Source organism: Caretta caretta, chromosome 15 (genome assembly GCF_965140235.1).
Source record: "Caretta caretta isolate rCarCar2 chromosome 15, rCarCar1.hap1, whole genome shotgun sequence".
Classification (NCBI taxonomy): Eukaryota; Metazoa; Chordata; order Testudines; family Cheloniidae; genus Caretta; species Caretta caretta.
In genome coordinates this window covers 2,585,583-2,607,978 of record NC_134220.1, presented here as the reverse complement: position 1 = coordinate 2,607,978, position 22,396 = coordinate 2,585,583, and the positions used below count along the sequence as shown (strand labels likewise).

The 22,396-nt window shown below is 53.2% G+C and overlaps 1 protein-coding gene across 3 annotated transcripts in view; it reads left to right on the top strand.

Annotated features, from left to right (window-relative positions):
- The window catches only part of RASAL1 (RAS protein activator like 1), a 111,317-nt gene that overhangs the window by 47,020 nt on the left and 41,901 nt on the right, over positions 1 to 22,396 (top strand). For 2 of the 3 annotated variants that reach the window (XM_048822240.2, XM_048822241.2), the window contains exons 6-12: positions 3,098 to 3,179; positions 4,295 to 4,444; positions 7,226 to 7,314; positions 8,472 to 8,589; positions 11,977 to 12,130; positions 15,574 to 15,638; positions 18,351 to 18,463. In XM_048822240.2, the coding sequence (XP_048678197.2) occupies positions 3,098 to 3,179; positions 4,295 to 4,444; positions 7,226 to 7,314; positions 8,472 to 8,589; positions 11,977 to 12,130; positions 15,574 to 15,638; positions 18,351 to 18,463 (771 nt within the window). Of the gene's footprint in view, positions 1 to 1,313; positions 1,465 to 3,097; positions 3,180 to 4,294; positions 4,445 to 7,225; positions 7,315 to 8,471; positions 8,590 to 11,976; positions 12,131 to 15,573; positions 15,639 to 18,350; positions 18,464 to 22,396 lie in introns of those variants that run through there. The other variant, XM_075120167.1, reaches the window with a different exon arrangement.

Sequence of the window (22,396 nt, the reverse complement as noted above, 5' to 3'; positions counted from 1 at the left end):
AAAGACCTGTTATCCTTCCTAATGGTTTATTGACTAACCAGCTAGACTGATTGCATTTTGTCTGGTGGGCCTTCCCCAGGTACAAACACTTTTGCAATTGATACAGAGTTAATATTCCTCACTTCAGATACAGAAATGATACATGCATACAAATAGGACAATCACATTTAGTACATCATAACCTTTCCAATGATATCTCACATGACCCATCTTGCATAAAATACATCTTAGTTATGCCATATTCATATCATAAGCATATCTCTAGGAAAAATACAGGGTGTACTGTCAAAAAGGTCGTGCAAAACAGTGTCAAAGGCCTTACTAGAGTCAAGATAGACCACTTTTCAGAGGAACAGCCGTGTTAGTCTGTATTCGCAAAAAGAAAAGGAGTACTTGTGGCACCTTAGAGACTAACCAATTTATTTGAGCATGAGCTTTCGTGAGCTACAGCTCACTTCATCAGATGTTTACCGTGGAAACTGCAGCAGACTTTATATACACACAGAGAATATGAAACAATACCTCCTCCCACCCCACTGTCCTGCTGGTAATAGCTTATCTAAAATGATCAACAGGTGGGCCATTTCCAGCACAAATCCAGGTTTTCTCACCCTCCACCCCCCCACACAAATTCACTCTCCTGCTGGTGCTAGCACATCTACCACTTCCCCCCATCCACAAGGCTTGTTACGCTGCCAAAGAAAGCTACTAGGTTGATTTGACACCATTTGTTCTTGACAAATCCCTGCTGACTGGTACTTATCACCTTATTACCTTCTAAGTGTTTGCAAATTGACAGCTTGATGATTTGCTCCACTATTTTCCCACAGGTTTCAGAGTAGCAGCTGTGTTAGTCTGTATTCGCGAAAAGAAAAGGAGGACTTGTGGCACCTTAGAGACTAACCAATTTATTTGAGCATAAGCTTTCGTGAGCTACAGCTCACTTCATCGGATGAAGTGAGCTGTAGCTCACAGCTTATGCTCAAATAAATTGGTTAGTCTCTAAGGTGTCACAAGTCCTCCTTTTCTTTTCCCACAGGATCTGAACCTAGGAGTCCCCACAGGAAAGGGCCAGTATCCTTAAACTGCAGCATCACAGACCCTTTCAAACATAGTTACTGCTAAAGTGACTTGTTAGCTTTAGTCTTCAGTTCCAGGTCCCTCTCTTTTTTGGTATCAGCCTAGTGATTCATTACAGCTCAGCTCCCAGCCCCACACCCCTTACATGTAGTGCTAAGATTCCCTTCCAGAGTGTTTATAATACCTAGCTCTCATCTAGTGCTTCTAATCTTAGATCTCAAAGCGCTTTACAAAGGAGGTCAGTATCGTTATCCCTATTTTACAGGTGGGGAAACTGAGGCACTGACCAGTGAAGTCACTTGTCTGAGGTCACCAGTGGCAGAGCCAGGAATAGACCCCAGGATTCCTGAGTTCTGGCTCTCAACACATGGAGTTAGGCACAGGGTAGGGATTCCCTCCATGGGAACATGAGAGTGCAGTCATGGGGCTTTGGCTACCATCCCCCTGCTTTGGGGGCACAGGCCAGAGTGATTGGTAAGGGAGTGTAGGGGCCCAGCCCACTGTACCAGAGCCAGCCAGCCAGGAGGCTTGGCAGAGAGCAGCACGATGCAGAGAAGGCATCCTGCTATCCTAGCAACCAGCGCAGGCTCCTAGGCAACAATGTGGCCATGGAGAGTGCTCGGGGAGGGGAGATGGGGTGAGCCAACGCATCTTCCAAGCATTCTTCTGCAGAGGAGCAGGCGGGAGGGGGTGGGTCAGTCCCTCCCCCTTTGTGTGGGGCAGGGGAGTTCCACAGCAGTTCTCCAGGGAGCCGGGGGAGCATTTGCTACCTCCATGCTTCCCTGGCTCCGGTGGCCTGGCGTGCCTGAGGCCCACGGAGAGCTAGCTGGGGGCCCTGCTGGCTCATGATGAAAGCACCAGGCAGGGTTCTCCGGGGGGCAGTGCACCTCGGCAGGGGGTGAGAGAACGTGGTCGGGACTGGAACTCGTGTCCCTTGGCTCGCCCCAGCCCTGGGGCAGTGCCCTCCCCCACGTGGGGGGGGACGTCGCTACTAATACTGGAGTGTAGCCATGGGAACAGCAAGCGCTGGCTAAGGGGCCCTGGTGAGCCTGTGGGGGACAGGTGGAGTAGGGGAGAGTGGGAGGGGGGTGGAAAGACAGGGTGAGAGGGAAGAAGACTTGGGGGGTGCAGTAAGAGAGCTCTGAGGGGTGGGCTGTATTCCCCTTAAAGGTCCATGCTCACTTTCCCTTCCCCTGTCACTCTCACACGGCTCCCCAGGGCTTGGGCAGGGGCAGGGGCGGGGCGGGCTCTGCCGGGGAGGCAGGGCAGCTCTGGCTCTCCTGGCCTTTTCTTTCCCCGGGGGAATGTTCTCTGCTCTCACCTCGATCGCCAGCTGGTGGATCACCCACTTGGGATGTCCCCAAATGCTGAGCCCCTGCCAGGCTGGTCTGGGGCTTCCCCAACTCCACAGGCGCTTTCCAAGAGCTCCTTTCATTTTCCCCGCTCCTCCCCATCCCACTGCATCGTTCCACGCTGCAGGAGCGTGCGTGAGACGCAGAGTGGGGCAGCCCTGCAGTTTTCGGGTACATCCCCGCGCCCACCCGCTGTCTGAGAGGTGATGGAGCAGCTTGATCTCCCAGTGCCAAGCCAGCCTGTGCGCCTGCTCGCTGGTGTCCTGCGTGGGGAGGAGAGGGCCCTTACTGTGCCACTTTCCATGCTGCAGGAGCAGGGCCGAGCATGTGGCACTGAGGACTGGGAGAAGGGGGCAGGACTTTATCTGTAAAGCTCCCAAGCAGCACCTCAGGGTTTAACCTCCCGGCCTTATTTTCTCCTGTGTCCTGGCTGTTGTTTGTGTTGCGTTAGTGCCTTGAAGCTGTCCCAGGCACTGGCCAGGCCCCCATTGTGTCGGGTGCTGTCCAAACACAAAACAGCAACAGTCCCTGCCCCAAAGGGCTTACAATGACACCTGGCCACCCTGGGGAGGCCCAGTCAGCCCTGACCATCCCATGCCTCTGCCCTATTCCCTAGCCACCCAGAAACCCACCCCCATCCTCCTCCTCTTGTCCTCTCCCCCCAGAGACCTGGCCCCGCGGGACATCTCCGGCACCTCAGACCCCTTTGCGCGAGTGTCCTGTGACGGCCACGCTTTGGAGACAGCTGTGAGTAGAACAGTCACGTGCGGAGGCATGCTCTCTGGCCTGGCTGCACGGGGGCAGGGGAGGGGACAGGCCTCCTTGTAGTGGCAATGCCAGTGGCACAAGGGGAGGGGCTCTGGGAGGGGCAAACAGACTTCCCCGCCCTCCCCCTTCTGTCACTGGGACTCCGGATGGTTTGCATTGTGTGCTAGTGATTGCTGAGAGAGGGGTGGGAAGCCTGCCTGTGTATCTCCCACCCACCACTCTAGGATCTGAGCCCTGAATCCACCAGCAGGACATGTGTGACATGGGCTGGGCTGGGCCCTTGGAGCCGAGAGGACATGATGCATTGCAGCACCCTCCCAGCACACAGCAAACACAAGGAAAGGGCTTAGGGCCAGGCCCTGCCCCCCAGCTGACACCTGCCCAGGGAAGAGCTCTCTTCCTAGACATATCTGTAGGTGAGGAGAGATGCAAAGTTGCAGGGGGGTGTGGCCTACCCCAGCCCCGCTTTAGCTGCGTTAGGTGTTATAGGGATGGGAAGCCTAGGGCATCCTTGTGCTCTTGCTCCGTCCTTTGCCTCTCAATGCAGCGGAGGGAAAATGGCGCACCTACCCATGGCATGCCCAGAGCAGGGTCAGGAGCTTTGTGGTTTGGCCCATTACTGAAGAATGCTGCAGTTCTTGTTTATAAGAGACGCCTTTTCTGGCAAGAAAACACTGGCTCGCCTCACTATTTTGCTGCTGCAGCAGGGTTGCCCTGCAGCTGAGTTGAAGTGCCCATTTCAAACAGCCTTTGTTTTTGTTCCCAACATTGTGTAACGCTGACAGATCCTGGTTGTTAGCGGGCAGGATCGAACCTGGGACCTCTGGAGCTAAATGCATGAACCTCTACCACATAAGCTAAAAGCCATATGACCGTTAGCTAAGGCTGTAGAGCAAACTCATTAATCTCTCTCTAAGTGGTCTCGGTGCCACTAGATGGGACAGAAACCACACCCAGGAGGTGTGTGGGTTACAATTGCTCTTGGCTTTTGCCAGGAGCTCTGTGTCACACCCATGTCATTATTCTGGAACAAACCTTCCCCACCTAACTCCCCATTCCTCTCTGACATGCCACCTTTCTCTCTCCCCTTGCAGATCATTAAGAAGACTCGCTTCCCACACTGGGATGAGGTGCTGGAGTTTGACCTGGAGGAGGGGGTGCCCAAGAAGGAACCCAAGGGGTCCCTTGTGAGCGTGGAGGTGTGGGACTGGGACATGGTGGGGAAGAACGACTTCCTGGGACGGGTGAGCAGCTCTGGCCATCTCCTCAGTACCTCCAGCGAGGGGGCTGGTGGCTCTGATCGGGGTGGGGGATGAAGAGGGGATTGGAGGGGGAGAAAGCCAATGGCACATAGGCCTGCTGCAACCTCAAATCTCCTGCTGGCTTGCAAGGAGAGCAGATCCCTTTCTCAGCTGGTCTGGTGCGGGGAAATAGCCTACCAGGCTGGTTTCTTCGTTCCTGTGTTGCTGTGCTCGTGGCCGGGGACAGGACAGGGGTGTATGTGTGAGGCTGGTTCTAAGCCCCCCCTTGCACTCGCTGGATTCTGCTGGCCTCTGGTGTAAATTAACATGGTCCCAGGGCTGCTGTAGCTCATGCTTTGCTTTCCATGCCCCCTCCCTGTGGGCTCTGAATAGCTGGAGAGCAGCGCTGGCTCCAGCCCGGATCTGCCCTTGTGCCCGTGGGCTGAGAGCAGGCTCATGTAGGTCACACGTACCAGTTCTGCTTCAGCAAGGGGGCATCTCTGGCGCCCTCCCCATGCACTATGTAGTCTGCCAGAGTGGCACAAGGGACCTTAGTGTGACTGAATCAATTCCAAGGAGAAGAGGCCAGAGAGAGAGGAAAATGCTCATGAATCATGGAGGGCGAAGGGTACAGCTTGGAGATCTCTGTAGGGTACGTAATGCTCTGTCCTGACCCAAGCCAGAACAAGCCGGCAGCTGGGACCTGAAACTGCTGCTCAGTTCACTTGATCCCCATGTCATCGCGGTTCTGTCTGCCAGGGAAGCAGAATCTGTCTGATTGCTATTCCACCGGGGGTGGCTCAGCAGGACTTGGGCCAGCCTCCTGTCAGAAGAGTCAGGCCAAGCAAGTGGGGAGAGAGGGCTTGTAATGATCCTGCTTTTGGTGGGACACTTCTGAGAGTGTCAATTCAGGACAAATTGCTCAGAGCAGGGCAGTCACAGCCCAAGGCTGGGGTTCCTTTGCACACCAAGGCAAACCAAACCAGCCAGACAGAGGACTTTGGTTTTATCCCACTGGCTAACCACAAGTCACTCAAGCAATTCCCTTAGACACTCCAGTTTCCCAGTATCTCCACCAGTGCCACTTGTTAGGTGGATGAATGGTTATGAAAACCAATACCCCAGTAAAAGGAAAAAGGTTCTCTCGATCCCAAAAGACCAAGCCCCAGACCCCGGTCAATATACAAATCAGATCTTACCCACAAATCATGCTGTTGCCAATCCTTTAGAATCTAAAATCTAAAGGTTTATTCATAAAAGGAAAAAGATAGAGATGAGAGCTAGAAATGGTTAAATGGAATCAATGACATACAGTGATGACAAAGTTCTTGGTTCAGGTTTGTAGCAGTGATGGAATAAACTGCAGGTTCAAGTCCAGTCTCTGGAGAACATCCACAGGTGGGATGGGTCATTCAGTCCTTTGTTTAGAGCTTCAGTTTGTAGCAAAGTCCCTCCAGAGGCAAGAATCAGGACTAAAGGCAAGATGGAGGAGCTAGGCTTTCTCTTGTGGGTGGAAATCCCTTGATTCTCCTGTGCAAGATCACAGCAAGATGGAGTTTGGAGTCACATGGGCAAGTCACATGTCCGTGCATGACTCCGTTCTTTACAGGCCAATGCCATTGTTTACATGTTAGTTTGAACGTTCCCAGGACAGCTCAGACGTGGAGTCTGCCAAAGTCCATTGTCAGTTCAGTGTTTCTTGACTGGGCACTTACTGAGACTAGTCCCTTCTCAAGAAGCTGACCAAATGCTTCACTGAGGCTACTTAGAATCAAAACACATTGATATACAAGTACATAGCCAATATTCATAACTTCAACTACAAACATGACACACCAATACAGATAGCATAATCATAATCAGCAAATCATAACCTTTCCATAGACACCTTACATGACAACCTTTTTACCCTTTTTGCTGCAAATATATACCAATGGTTGCACCAATGATCTATACGGTTATAGTTTATGTCAATAACGTCACAGGGCTTAACATCTTTGTGAAAGGAAAAGGTTTTGCAACTGTTCTTGGTGCGTGTGTTTGCGCTTGTGGGTGCCCCTGCCCTCCTCCCCCATCTAGTGCCTGGGCCCCCAAAGAGGCTAAGGGATCCATCACAGCTGCCAGGGGCGGGGGTCTAACTGCAGTGTAGACCAACTCCAAGGGGCATGGAGTAGTTTGCTGATGGCAGCAATGGTTTCTAGGTATCTGACCAGCTCAGCTAGGGAAGCAATTTAAAAATGACGACAGGTGTAAAGCCTGGTGCTCGGTGGGGAGCCCTCGGCCCATGTCTGGGCCCTACTGTGCGTCTTGCTTGGGTTTAGGTCCCTTCAGCCCCAGGATCCACTGCAGGGAGATCTGCAGGCCTGACCAGGTAAACAAGCCCCATTTTAATTTGGGGGTCCCCTGTTTTGGTGCTGTGGGGCAGAGGGAGTTGAAGTGGAGGGTGGAATCCATTCAGCCTCCTGCTTCCAGGCCTGGAGCACGCTGGCTCCCCAGGGGTCCTGGGGCTGGAGCACGCCGGCTCCCCAGGGGTCCTGGGGCTGGAGGACGCCGCAGGGGTCCCGGGGCAGAGCTACTGCAGTGTGAAGCTGGAAGTGCTCTAAGAGTCTGGCAGGGAAACAGCCTGGGGATGAACCACACTGGCAGCTAATGTGAGGGCTTGAGTTTTCCCCCTATATCGCCAAGGGCTGGGACAATGGGAAGAGGCTCCCCCGAACACTGCAGTACTGCCCCCTGCTGTCAGCTCCTGTCCCCTTACTGTCCCTCTCTTTGTATCCCACACAGGTTGAGTTCTCTCTGGACGCTCTTCAGAGGTCCCCTGCCAAAGGCTGGTTCAGGCTCCTGCCCTTCCCCACTGCTGAGGAGGATGCTGGGTAAACAGTCAGCCTTGAGCTAGGGGCCATCATTAACCCCTGGGGGGACGAGAAGGAGTGAGCCTGGCTTTGAATCCCAGCTCTGGGAGAGGAGCATGGAACTGTGGTTACACCAGGGCTTTGGGAGTCAGGACTCCTGGGTTCCATTTCCGACATGGGGGGTGGTGTATCTAGTGCTTATCCCAGCTCTGCCATTGATTTGCATGCTCACCTTGGGTGAGGCAGGCCCCTGCTCTGTGTCTCAGTTTCCCCAACTGAAAAATGAGGTCTAGTGATGCTGCCCTTCCTCAAAGGCAGTCGGGAGGGGTTTGTTCATCCACCAGGTCACCCCTTGCCACTTTCCCGTATGTGCACTGAACATCTGCAGGGTGCTGAAGGGGTTAAGAGGATGTCTTTAATTGGAGTTAATATGGGCATTTTATTTCCTGCCCTGGTCCCTTGGGCTCTATTAACACAAAAGCAAAGTGCCCGGAACTAGGGTGCTGGGGCTCTGAACCCCACTGAGCTCTCGCTTCCCTCCCAGCACATGAGCGGGGCCCCGCGTGTGCTCTAAGAGAAGCCTGTGGGGGCTTTGAGTCTGGGAGTGGATCAGGCACAAGAGCCACTGGGGCAGCAGAGGGGATCCTCTGTAAGGTGCTGAAATAGTCCAGCTCTGGGTGACCTCTCTCCTTATTGCCATTCATCCTGCCTTGAAATGGGAGCTTGAAAGGCTTGGCCAGATGAATGGAAAGGTCGCTGGATGCACTGACGCCAGCATGATTCACCCACAGAGCCCGTGCCGAGGCAGAGCAGTGGTGGGACAGGACTATGTTCTTCCACTGGTGGAAACACACCAGTGCCACGGGGTGGTGCTGGGCAGGGCGCTGATAGCAATCGGCACAGCCCAAGCCCAGTGAAGGCTGAGGTTTTACCCCATGCCATTGGGCTGGAAGGAAAGGTGAGGAGCAGAGGGGGAGCAGTTAAGGACAGAGGGGATCAGGCTCATCTTGAGAGTTCTTGGCTCTGGGTTTTTGTTGGTACTGGGTGTAGATTCTGGTTGCTGTGCTGGCGGGCTGAGCTGGCTAGAACCAGGTTGCACATACCGGCTCCCATGTGCTGGTTTGCACTCATTCCACGCACGCTTGCCCATATGGGTGGTGTCTCGGGTGTCATTGCAGAGGAAAGCTGGGGGCTCTGCGGCTGAGAGTCCGACTGGCTGAGGACAGGATCCTGCCCTCCATGTACTACCAGCCCCTGATTGAGCTCCTGGTGGAATCCATCCTGTGCCCTGCTGAGGTGGGTACCAGCCCGCCTAGCTCATTGTGCATGGCCACCTGACTGTGTCTGCGTCCAAGCCACATGCAGACAGCACACACGGGGGGCGGGGGGGGGGGGGGATGGGAAGGATGGGATGGGGGAGATGCGGGAAGGAGGGGAATGGGGGGTGGGGGAGATGGAAGGGAGGAAGGGAAGCCGTGGGCATCCTCAGTTTGCTTTCTAGTTCCCAGGCCCCTCACTCATGCCACCAGGGGGATCTGAACAGTTCCGTGCTACTGCAGTGTTTGTGCCCCAGCAGTAGGGTTGCCAACTTTCTAATCGCACAAAACCAAACACCCTAGTCCCCACTTCCCCGAGGGCCCCCCCGCTCACTACATTCCCCCTCCCTTGGTGGCTTGCTCTCCCCCACCCTCACTCACTTTCACTGGGCTGGGGCAGGGGGTTGGGTGCAGGAGGGGGTAAGAGCTCTAAATGGGGGTGCAGGCTCTGGGGTGGGGCCAGAAATGAGGGGTTCAGGGTACAGGAGGGGGCTCCGGGCTGGGGCAGGGAGTTGGGTTGCGGGAGGGGGTGAGGGCTCCAGCTGGGGATGCGGGTTCTGGGGTGGGGCCGGGGATGAAGAGTTTGGGGTACAGGAGGGGCTCCAGGCAGGGGGGTGGGGCTGAGGAATTCAGAGTGTGGGAGGGGGCTGTGGGTTGAGGCAGGGGGTTGGGGTGTGGGAGGGGGTGAGGGCTCTGGGGTGGGGCCGGGTATGAGGGGTTCAGGGTTGGGGGGGCTCTGGGCTGGGAGTGTGGGCTCTGGAGTGGAGGAGGGGGCTCCAGGTTTGGGGGAAATCAGGGCTGGGGGTTGGGGTGCAGGAGGGAGTATGGGATCTGGGCTGGGGGTATGGGCTCTGGGGTGGACCAAGGATGAGGGGTTTGGGGTGCTGGGAGGGCTCAGGGGCTTAGAATCATAGAATATCAGGGTTGGAAGGGACCTCAGGAGGTCATCTAGTCCAACCACCTGCTCAAAGCAGGACCAATCCCCAATTTTTGCCCCATATCCCTAAATGGCCCCCTCAAGGATTGAACTCGCAACCCTGGGTTTAGCAGGCCAAGGCTCAAACCACTGAGCTATCCCTCCCCCACTTGGGCAGAATCCCAGTCAGCAGCGCAGAGGGGCTAAAGCAGGCTGCCTGCTTGTCCTGGCTCCGTGCTGCACCCCAGAAGCGGCCAGCAGGTCCAGCTCCTAGGCAGGAGGTGTGGGGGCAGGAAGCTCTGCGGCACGCACTGCTCTCACCCCCAGGCACCAGTGTGGAGCCAGGGCTTAGGCAGCATGCGGCGCCCCATGGCCCGCCGCCTAGGAGCCGGACCTGTTGGCCACTTCTTAGGCCCAGGACAGGTAGGGAGTAGCCTGCCTTCGCCGGGCAGCACCGCCATCTGGACTTTTAACAGCCCGGTCGGCGGTGCTGACCGGAGCCGCCAGGGTCCCTTTTCAAGCAGGTGTTCCGGGCGAAAACCGGACACTTGGTCACCCTACCCAGCAGTTGCTGGCTGACCCCTCTATAGCAGCGCCTCTGTCCTGCAGGCCTGCAGCATTTCCTCCTTAGCCTGCACTTCATCTCCCAGCCGCCTGGGGCCTGCAACGATCTGTCCCTTGTCATCCCTGTGGAGCCCTGGTAGCACAGAGCCACTCACCAGCACTGCCTGATGGCTCTGCAGGAGTGGGGTAGCACCCAACGGGCGTGTTAATCTGAATGAAGATTAAAGCAGAGAGCAGCTGTCCCCAAGCCTGTACGTGTGTGCAAACGTGTGTGTGCAGACGTGTGTGTGTGTGTACGTGCATGCAGACGTGCGTGCAGCTGTGTGTTTGCACGTGGATATGGACGTGTGCTTGTATGTTTGTGCACGCGAAGTTTTGTAGTGTCACTGAAGCCGCAGTGGCAGGCAGCTCTGGTCACCGGCTGCATGTCACTGCCTCTGACCAGGGCCTGTTGCGACTTGGGGGCCGTCAGGGTGAGCAAGGGGGGCCGGGATCTGGTTCATGGGTTGGCTATTGTTGTTAGGACAACCGTGATCATGCACAAGGTTCAATAGCCAGTGGCAGTGAGTCTTAGCTACCTTCCTTTTCCTGTCCTGCGCTTGCCCCCAGCCACGATTTCTCCACAGGGCTGTTCTGATTCCGCTGGCCCCCTCTGTGCCCTGCTGGCCCCACTTCTGGAGAGTCACCACACCACTCTGGGGCTGGGGGTCACGTGGTGATGCAGCAGCCAGCTAGTGAGCGGGGCAGCCTGGGGGTGGCTGTGTGCTCTCCGATGTGCCAGTCCCCTCTAGCCTGCTGGTAGTGCAGGCTGCATGCTGCAGGCTTCGCAGCCAGAGCCCTAGGTGCTCCCGGGCCTGGGTTCACTCTGCAGGCTCCAGCCCTTGTGGCTGGGCTCCGGGGGCACGCCCAGGTGCCGAGTACAGCAGACAGCCCTCCTTGGGCCAGGTGCAGGCTCAGTGCTTTGGACGGTTGCAAACAAGCCCAGCCCAGCCCTAGGGGCCGTGCAGTGCAGGGGTAACAGTGGCACACCCCTGGGAGGGCTCCTCAAGCCACTACCCTGTGTCCTGCCAGCAACAGGCTTCAGCCCTGGCTCTGCAGCTGTCCACTGGGCAGCCAGCTTCCAGGCTGCTGGGTGCCTCGCACTGGCCTTGCCTGGCCTCTACACTGGGGTGATGGAGCCTGTTGCTGGCTTGAGGCTGGGCTTCCCGGAAGCCAGTAGGAAGCATCGGGACCATATACCTCTAGCACCTTGGCCTCACCCAGGGCTACCCGGCCAGGGTGAGATGTGCCCTCTGCCCTGCCCTGCAAGCTGAGGGAGGTAGGGAGAGCGCTGCTGGGGGCAGGAGACAGTTTCAGGAGGGGCAGACGTTAGCTGGCAGCAGGCGGGCGCTCGTCCCAGGGGAAGGTGGAGGGGGTGCCGGGAGGAGGAGGAGCCCAGGCTGGAGCCATAGACAGGGTCCTGTCCAGGGCCTTGGGGGCAAGGGACTGGCTATGCTACAGAGGGTCACGGAGCTGGGGAAGGGGCTGGGTGCTCAGCTGAGCTTGTGGTTCTGCAGGGTCAGCCTGGCCGCGCGATCCAAATGGCCTGTCAGCTTCCATCCCCGCTGCACCCCACATCTGTCTGAAAGCTTCCTCCGGGGATGGGGGTCAGAGATGGACCCTCCTGGTGTGTGGGGGCACAGCAGGTCCTTGGGGAAGAGAGGATCTCCCTGTGTGGGGCAGAGGGGCCCCACTCGGTGTGGGGCAGAGAGAGCTCTGGGGATGGAGGGCATAGAGGCCCTTGTCGGTGTGGGGCAGAGGGGGCTCTGGTGCGGGGGCTCTGAGGGTCTCCCTGGATGGGGCAGACGCATGCTGGCCAGACAGCATCGCTGCCCTGCTGTGCGGCAGGAGGAGGACGTCAGCCCGCTGGCCTTGCTGGAGGAGATCAGCTCAGTGGAGAGCCGGCAGGACGTGGCCACGAAGCTGGTGAAGATCTTCCTGGGACAGGGCCTGGCGGTGCCCTTCCTGGACTACCTCAACCTGCGGGAGGTGGCCAAGACCAGTAAGTGCTGCCCCACAGGCCTGGTGGCGAGAGCCTGGCCCAGTACCTTCCCCACGGGCTGCTTATCACTGCCAAACCTCATGGCACTGGGCATCACTGTGGAGTGCCAGGGCCTGGACTGAGGGAGTTCCCAAAGTGATCTGGGGTGCTCCATATGGAGGGAACTCGCTGCTGCTTGCCTGGTGTTCGGGGTGGGGGTGGGGATTCTCTTGTGCCACACCTAGACCAGGAAAATCCGGGGGAGGGAGGAGTTAATTGAATACCCATTGAGCCCATTTCCACACCTTACCTAGCACCCAGGTACCAGTTAGTATCGATACCTAGGTACCTGTGACACTAGTCCCAGTCAGCATTGGTACCTGTGGCCCTAGCTACCAGCAGGTATCAGTACCTGGCCCTTGTGACCTTAGCTACCAGCTGACATTGGTACCTGCCTCCATGCCACGCCCCTGTGCATTTCCCTGGGCACTCATCTCTTAGGTCTTTTGCTTGTGATTCCAAGGGAGGACCATCTGAAGTGAGCCCATCCTCTGACACCAAGGCAAGCTTTTGAATTCAGCCTGGCCTTGGGACCCACAAAGGAAGGGGGGCAGGAACTCCCACTCCTCTATTTCCAAAGGGCGGGGCTTGCTTCCCATTCTCCCGCTCCTGATCTCAAGTCTGTAGTCACATGGCAGGCGGGGGAGTGAGGGGGCAGCTACCAAGACCTCCTGCCCCCTTCCAACTGTTCCAGGTCACGAATAGACCTTGCTTCAAACTCGGAGCCAGTCACCTGGTTTCCTGTCATAACTTCATGATTGGCTCCTCTCCTCACCGTAGCATCCTTCTTTTGGTACGAATATACCATTGTGTTTCCATGAAAACCCCAGGCTGCCTGGTTTGGAGGCAGGGGGTGGCAGAAAAATGGAATATGGGCCAGAAATGCTCTGATCAAACCTGGGTTCTGACACTTGGCAACATTTGGGAGCTGGAAATAGGCAGGTTTGGGCCGGAGCATAGGAGCTAGGTCTCCCCATTGAAACTTAATGGGGCAAGGAGAGCGAAGGGTCAATATGTGTGGAAACAAACTCCTCCCCACTCATTAGGAGCAGCTGCATGTGAGACAAGCATGGTAGATGGCACCATGGGACACAGTGTGGCCTAGTGGATAGATCACTGGATTGGGAGACAGGAGACCTGGATTCTGTTCCTGATTCTGCCATGGACCTACTGTCTGCCTTTGGGCAAGTCACTGCCCCTTGCCATGCCTCAGTTTCCCCTCCCACCCTTTGCATGTCTTGTCTATTTACAGTGGGACACAGGGACTCTGTCCCATTCTGTGTCTGTACAGCACCTAGCACAGAATGGTTCCGAGCTCAGCCAGGGTCTTTAGGCCCCAGCATAAAACAAATAAGAATTATGATGACTTCACCCCCAGGTATTTGAAATCTGGTTCCGCATGTAATGATTGTCCTTTCTCTGTAATGGGCTGGACCAAACTCTACATCCCAGCACCACTGAGCTTTGCAGGGTTTGTGATCGAGATCAGAACTGTATGTCTGGAGCCACATTGGGTGAAAGTTCCCCTGTCACTTTGTGAACACTCATAGGGGAAAATCTGCAACATCCCGTGACCCTAGTACCAGTGAGCATTGGTACCCATGGCAATAGGTACCAGGGAGTATGGGTACCACGGGGTATTAGTATCTAGATAACCGTGCCCCAGGATAGCATTGGGGATCAGTGTCTAAAGTGCCCTGGCCCTGGATAGGATCAGTGTCTAAGGTACTCTGCCCCGGATACCAGTGGGGATCAGTGTCTAAGGTGTCCTGCCCCTGGATACCGGTGGGGATCAGTGTCTAAGGTACCCTAGCCCTGGATACCGGTGGGGATCAGTGTGTAAGGTGTGCGGGCCCTGGATACCGATGGGGATCAGTGTCTAAGGTGTCCTGGCCCTGGATACCGATGGGGATCAGTGTCTAAGGTGTCCGGGCCCCGGGTACCAGTGGGGATCAGTGTGTAAGGTGTCCGGGCCCCGGATACCGGTGGGGATCAGTGTGTAAGGTGTGTGGGCCCCGGATACCGGTGGGGATCAGTGTGTAAGGTGTGCGGGCCCCGGATACCGGTGGGGATCAGTGTGTAAGGTGTGCGGGCCCTGGATACCGGTGGGGATCAGTGTCTAAGGTGTGCGGGCCCTGGATACCGGTGGGGATCAGTGTCTAAGGTGTGCGGGCCCTGGATACTGGTGGGGATCAGTGTGTAAGGTGTCCGGGCCCTGGGTACTGGTGGGGATCAGTGTCTAAGGTGTCCGTGGCTCTGGTACCAGTGGTATTGGTTCCACCAGGTCTAACATGGGAGCTACTCCAAGGGCAGTGCTTCTTTTCAGAGCAGACGTAGTGACTGGGGCGTGCTCCTGGCTGCTTGCCTCTACCTACGGGAGGAAGCAATTCGGTTGGGCTTGGCCCAGTTCCAGCACCAATGCAGTGAATCGCTTGGCGTCTGCCCAGGACTGAGCTCACGGCCTGGCTACGTGGTGGGGAGAGAGGCCATTTAGAGAAACCCTTGTGGTGGGAATGGACTAGATTAAAGTCCAAATTCCCAGTCACGCCTTTCCTGCTCTTGGGGCAGGGATAGAAGGGTGGGGTAAGGTGACTTTAAGCTATCTTTGGGATCCCTGTATTCTGGAGCCTACCCAGCTCCCAGTGCAACTCAGAGCCATCTCAGGGCTGCTCTAACTTACCCTGCTTTGCGTGGCAGCCAGTGCATAGCCACAGCACTGGCCACTCTGCTCACACCCCTATGCCAGGAGTGGGGCTCTGCATAGCCCTTACGCCACCCTAGATGGCCAGGGAGGTCACTTAAGCAGGGGAGTTCTCGGGCTTTCCTCCCCACTTCACACTATCAGAGTCCAAGGGCCTTAGTGTGACCAGGGATAAGGCCCTGGTTCTCTTCCCTGGGACCAGCCTTCCAAAGTAAGAACCACGGCAGGGTTCTTGTCTCCATTTGCTGTCCCCTCACTTCTTGCTGGCTTTCCAGGGCACTGCCCCCCTTGCATGTGACATGGCTCCATCTCTGCTGGGATCCTCATGCATGTCTCCCCTGCTCTCGCCTGAGCTGCACTCCCCAGTCCTATGCTTCCCTCCCCTCCCAACCTCTTCTCTCTCTCTGCTGGTGTGAGCGCCTTCTTCCCTGCAGCTCCTGCTGCCTGAAGCAGCCTGCCTGTCTCCACCCCTTCTTCTTGGAGACCCATCTGCTCCCTGCTGCTAGCACCTCTCAGTCTCTCAGTCCCTGTGCTGCTGTCCATAGGGCTGAAGGCTCTGAGTCACTGGATAACATCTTTGCACCTACCCCCCTGCTGTGTCTAGCTGATGCCATGTGGGATGGAGGCTGTGTGAAAGGCACTGTGAAAACGCAATGTGGCACAGGTCCCGGCTGGGTTATAAATCCATTTTCTTTGCTTCCAGCTGATCCGAACACACTCTTCCGCTCCAACTCCCTGGCCTCCAAATCCATGGAGCAGTTTATGAAGGTGAGTGTGGTGGAGAGTGTCCCAGTGAATTCCGGGAAAGCCGGTGTTAGTAACTCTGATCTGTGCCATACCTCAGCATGCTAAGGGCCCCTCTTCCATCCTCCTCCCTGTGTAGCCTGTGAAATAACACCATGAGAAAAGTGACATGCTGGTCCGAGCACAGAGCTGGGAGCCAGGAACTCCTGGCTAGTTCAGATTCCAATTGTGGTGGCCTCAGGCAAATCTCTCTGTGTCCTTGTCTGTGGGATAGGCGGTGGATACAGGGAGCTGGTTGTCTGCTAATATTGATCTGCCAGGGGTGTGCACTGGCCATGAGAAGAGCCCCAGAAGGGCTAAATTTTGGGGGTTGTCTTCACTAGACTCTTGTGTCTCCTGGTAATTGATTGCCAATGAGTTTGGGGTAGTTAACAGCTTTGTGAAATCACCCCACATGTTTCATCCCGGTTTGTTCTTTACCCCAAGGATCACAGGGGTTAATGGGCAAAATGTCCAGTGGAGACATACCCTGAAGTGTTTATTCAGGGCTTATCTACACACGCAGCACGGCAGCAGTGCCGCTGCACCACGGCAGTGCATCTGGTGAAGACGCTCTCTGCTGAGGGGAGATCAGCATAATAAACCCACCTCTGCAAGGGGCGGGAGAAGCTGTTTTACCCTGAGGTGAGCTAGGCAGGCCACTCTTGGAGGGGTGTAAAGTGCTGATCGCCGGCGAGCACTACGGGGGCCAGGATTTCCTGGTGAGGTACCCATCATGCATCAGTAGCGTTCTCTCACTGTAAAGACCCCCTCTCTGGCAGCGAGGAGAAAGCTGTTCTCTCCTTTCCCACTGTCATCCTCAGCTGGGCCTACTGGTCAGCTCACAAAGAGAGCTGTGGCACCCCTTTCAGTGGCATTTACTGCCCTAGCTTCCCCTTTTTCCTGTGCCCCAGGGATCCCCTTGCAACCAGCTTTCTCCATCAGAGAATGGCAAGCACCGTTCCTTACAGCTCCAAGAGGGGGTGCTAGGAAGTGACGTGAGGCTTCAACAATCCCCTGGAAGGCAGGTTAGGGTCAAACCTGGGGCTTGTCCCTTGGGTTGCAGAACCTGTAATGAGTGGCACTCTCCAATTTCTCCTCCTCATCTCTCCTCTCTGTATGTTCATCCTTTCTAAATTAGCTGTTAGCAGTCAAGCAAGAGATCTTGGAGTCATCGTGGATAGTTCTCTGAAAACATCCACTCAGTGTGCAGCAGCCGTCAAAAAAGCCAACAGAATGTTGGGAATCATTAAAGGGATAGATAATAAGACAGAAAATATCATCATGCCACTATATAAATCCTGGTACACCCACACCTTGAAAGATGTGTGTAATTCTGGTCGCTCCATCGCAACAAAGATATATTAGAATTGGAAAAGGTTCAGAGAAGAGCCACTACAATGATTAGCGGTGTGGAACGGCTTCCCCACAATGAAAGAGAAAAAAGTGTAACTGTTTAGCTTAGAAAGAGCCGACCAGGGGAGGTTATGACAGAGGGCGATACAATCATGCCTGGTGCGGAGAAAATAAATAGGGCAGTGTTATTTACCCCTTCACATAACACCAGAACCAGGGGTCACCCACTGAAATAAATAGGCAGCAAGTTTAAAACAAACATAAGGAAGTATTTCTTCACACAACACACAGTCAGTCGTGGAACTTGCTGCCAAAAGTGAAGGCCAGAAGTGCAACTGGATTAAAAAAAGAATGACATAAGTTCGTGGCCAGATCCATCAATAGCTATTAGCCAAGATGGGCAGGAACGCAACCCTATGCTCCAGGTATCCCTAAGCCTCTGGCTGCCAGATGCTGTTTTGTTCACTCCCTCTGAAGCATCTGGTATGCCATTGTCAGAGACAGGACACTGAGCTAGAAGGACCATTAGTCTGACCTTTCTTTCTTTCTTTCTTTCTTTCTTTCTTTCTTTCTTTCTTTCTTTCTTTCTTTCTTTCTTTCTTTCTTTCGAATCATAGAATCATAGAATCATAGAATATAAGGGTTGGAAGGGACCCCAGAAGGTCATCTAGTCCAACCCCCTGCTCGAAGCAGGACCAATTCCCAGTTAAATCATCCCAGGCAGGGCTTTGTCAAGCCTGACCTTAAAAACCTCTAAGGAAGGAGATTCTACCACCTCCCTAGGTAACGCATTCCAGTGTTTCACCACCCTCTTAGTGAAAAAGTTTTTCCTAATATCCAATCTAAACCTCCCCCACTGCAACTTGAGACCATTACTCCTCGTTCTGTCATCTGCTACCATTGAGAACAGTCTAGAGCCATCCTCTTTGGAACCCCCTTTCAGGTAGTTGAAAGCAGCTATCAAATCCCCCCTCATTCTTCTCTTCTGCAGGCTAAACAATCCCAGCTCCCTCAGCCTCTCCTCATAACTCATGTGTTCCAGACCCCTAATCATTTTTGTTGCCCTTCGCTGGACTCTCTCTAATTTATCCACATCCTTCTTGAAGCGTGGGGCCCAAAACTGGACACAGTACTCCAGATGAGGCCTCACCAATGTCGAATAGAGGGGAACGATCACGTCCCTCGATCTGCTCGCTATGCCCCTACTTATACTTTCTTTCTTTCTTCCCTTTATCCTCCTTCTCCCCTTCCCGATCTCTTCCTTCCTTCTTGCTTCCCCCATTCTCTCTTATCCCCTTCCACTCCCCTCCATCATTCATCCATTTTCTGCTGTCTCTGCAGGTGGTAGGGATGCCCTATCTCCATGAGGTCCTGAAGCCGATCATAAACCGGATCTTTGAGGAAAAGAAGTATGTCGAGTTGGATCCATGTAAGATTGAGCTGAACCGAACCAGGTGAGCGTGAGAGCAGCAGGGATCCATGCCAGGGCCTGCTGGGATAAATCTGGAGTGACTCCAGTGGCTGCAGCGGCGTGGGTCTGTATCCACGTTGCCAGAGCTGAGACCAGGATCTGCCCATAGCACCATCCATTCAGGGGGAAATAGCTAATGTCACAAACCAAGTTGTTTGCAGATACTTTTCCATAGCAAGAACTAGCTGCTCAGAGAGAAACCCCAATTCGCCCTTCCCCAAACAAAACTGATCTCCCAGGAGAGGCAAACTGCTAAAGGTAAATCTCACACATCTAATTGGGTCTGGTCTAGATGAGGACATTGCCCAGTGAGGTGCCAGCTGGCACTGGAAGCCTTGGGGTGCTGGCAGCACCCTGCCTGGTAAATGACATTCTCTCTTGACTGAGCTGAGTGTCTAGATCAAGGCTGCATTCTGAGAACGCGAGGGGCTAGGGATGCACATGATACCTCACTGCAATGCTGACGATCAGTGTGAGTGCCACACTCTGAGCAGCCTGATGCCAGTGTCGGCCTGGATGGAGGGAGGAGCTTAATAGCTCCTTCTGGGCTGGGATTTGTGTTAGCAGCGAGTCCTCTGCTCCCTGTGCTGAGATGGGAGCACAGTGGGCTCGGGTTGCAGTGTATGCCCTCCTTTATCATCTCACTTCTAGCTGATGCACAGTGTCTCTTGTCCCACACACATGCCCACTGGAGTCCCCCAGCCTGGGGCATGCCAAGCAGCAAATCCAGCATAGGGATCTATTATTTCAGAAGGTGGAGAAAGCTACTAGGGGAGAGGCTGTTCTAGATTTGATTTTGACAAATAGGGAGGAACTAGTTGAGAATTTGAAAGTGGAAGGTAGCTTGAGTGAAAGTGATCATGAAATGGTTCTAAGGAATGGTGGGAGGGAGAACAGCAAAGTAAAGTCACTGGATTTCAAGAAGGCAGACTTTAACAAACTCAGGGAGTTGGTAGGTAAGATCCCATGGGAAGCAAGTCTAAGGGGAAAAACAATTGAAGACAGTTGGCCGTTTTTCAAAGAGACATTATTAAGGGCACAAGAGCAAACTATCCCACTGCATAGGAAAGATAGGAAGTCTGGCAAGAGAGCACCCTGGCTTAACCAGGAGATCTTCAATGATCCAAAAATCAAAACAGAGTCCTACAAAAAGTGGAAACTAGGTCAAATGACAAAGGATGAATATAAACAAATAACACAAGTATGTAGGGACAAAATTAGAAAGGCCAAGGCACAAAATGAGATCAAACTAGTTAGAGACATAAAGGGTAACAAGAAAATATTCTACAAATACATTAGAAGCAAGAGGAAGACCAAGGAAAGGGTAGGCCCATTACTCAATGCGGGGTGGGGGGTGGGGGAAACAATAACAAAAAATGTGGAAATGGCAGAGGTGCTTAATGACTTCTTTGTTTTGGTTTTCACCAAGAAGGTTGGTGGCGATTGGACGTCAAACATAGTGAATACCAGTGAAAATGAGGTAGTATCAGAGGCTAAAATAGGGAAAGAACAAGTTAAAAATTACTTAGACAAGTTAGATGTCTTCAAGTCACCAGGGCCTGATGAAATGCATCCTAGAATACTCAAGGAGCTGACTGAGGAGATATCTGAGCCATTAGCGATTATCTTTGAAAAGTCATGGAAGACGGGAGAGATTCCAGAGGACTGGAAAAGGGCAAATATAGTGCCATTCTATAAAAAGGGAAATAAGGACAACCTGGGGAATTACAGACCTGTCAGCTTAGTTTCTGTACCTGGAAAGATAATGGAGCAAATAATTGAGCAATCAATTTGCAATCATCTAGAAGATAATAAGGTGATAAGTAACAGTCAGCATGGATTTGTCAAGAACAAATTGTGTCAAACCAATCTGATAGCTTTCTTTGGCATGGTAACAAGCCTTCTGGATGGGGGAAAGTGGTAGACCTGGTATATCTTGACTTTAGTAAAGCTTTTGATACTGTCTCGCATGACTGTCACAAACAAACTAGGGAAATGCAACCTAGATGGAGCTACTATAAGGTGGGTGCAAAACTGGTTGGAAAACTGTTCCCAGGGAGTAGTTATCCGTGGTTCAGTCATGCTGGAAGGGCATAACAGGGATCCACAGGGATCAGTTCTGGGTCCAGTTCTGTTCAATATCTTCATCAATGATTTAGATAATGGCATAGAGCGTACACTTACAAAGTTTTCAGATGATACCAAGCTGGGAGGGGTTGCAAGTAATTTGGACGATAGGATTAAAATTCAAAATGATCTGGACAAACTTGAGAAACGGTCTGAAGTAAATAGGATGAAATTCAATAAGGATAAATGCAAAGTACTCCACTTAGGAAGGAGTTGTCAGTTGCACACATACAAAATGGGAAATGACTGCCTAGGAAAGAGTACTGCAGAAAGGGATCTGGGGGTCAGTGAGTGGACCACAAGCTAAATATGAGTCAACAGTGTAACACTCAAAGTATGAAAAAATACCTCCTCCCACCCCACTCTCCTGCTGGTAATAGCTTATCTAAAGTGATCACTCTCCTTACAATGTGTATGATAATCAAGTTGGGCCATTTCCAGCACAAATCCAGGTTTTCTCACCCCCCCCCCCCCACACACAAACCCACTCTCCTGCTGGTAATAGCTTATCTAAAGTGACCACTCTCCTTACAATGTGTATGATAATCAAGGTGGTCCATTTCCAGGTAACCTATTTCCCCTTGTTTTTTCCTACCCCCCCCCCCCCCGACGTTCTTGTTAAACCCTGGATTTGTGCTGGAAATGGCCCACCTTGATTATCATACACATTGTAAGGAGAGTGATCACTTCAGATAAGCTATTACCAGCAGGAGAGTGGGGTGGGAGGAGGTATTTTTTCATGCTTTGTGTGTATATAAAAAGATCTTCTACACTTTCCACAGTATGCATCCGATGAAGTGAGCTGTAGCTCACGAAAGCTTATGCTCAGATAAATTGGTTTGTCTCTAAGGTGCCACAAGTACTCCTTTTCTTTTTGCGAATACAGACTAACATGGCTGTTACTCTGAAACCAGTGTAACACTGTTGCAAAAAAGCAAACATCATTCTGGGATGTATTAGCAGGAGTATTGTAAGCAAGACACAAGAAGTAATTCTTCTGCTCTACTCTGCGCTGATTAGGCCTCAACTGGAGTATCATGTCCAGTTCTGGGTGCCACATTTCAGTAAAGATGTGGACAAATTGGAGCAGGTCCAGAGAAGAGCAACAAAAATGATTAAAGGTCTAGAAAACATGAGCTATGAGGGAAGATTTAAAAAAATTGGGTTTGTTTAGTCTGGAGAAGAGAAGACTGAGAGGGGACATGATAACAGTTTTCAAGTACATAAAAGGTTGATACAAGGAGGAGGAAGAAGAATTGTTCTTCTTAACCTCTGAGGATAGGACAAGAAGCAATGGGCTTAAATTGCAGTAAGGGAGGTTTAGGCTGGACATTAGGGAAAACTTCCTAACTGTCAGGGTGGTTAAGGACTGGAATAAATTGCCTAGGGAGGCTGTGGAATCTCCATCATTGGAGATTTTTTAGAGCAAGTTGGACAAACTCCTGTCAGGAATGGTCTAGATCAATGGTTCTCAAACGTTTGTACTGGTGACCCCTTTCACACAGCAAGCCTCTGAGTGCGACCCACCTTATAAATTAAAACCACATTTTAAAAATATATTTAACACCATTATAAATGCTAGAGGCAAAGTGGGGTTTGGGGTGGAGGCTGACAGCTCGCAACCGCCCCCTGTAATAAGCTCGTGACCCCCAGTTTGAGAACCCCTGGTCTAGATGATACTTAGTCCTGCCATGAGTGTAGGGGACTGGACTAGAAGACCTCTCAAGGTCCCTTCCAATCCTATGGTTCTATGATCTGTCAAGGGGAGCTGTGATTGGTGCTGCTATGG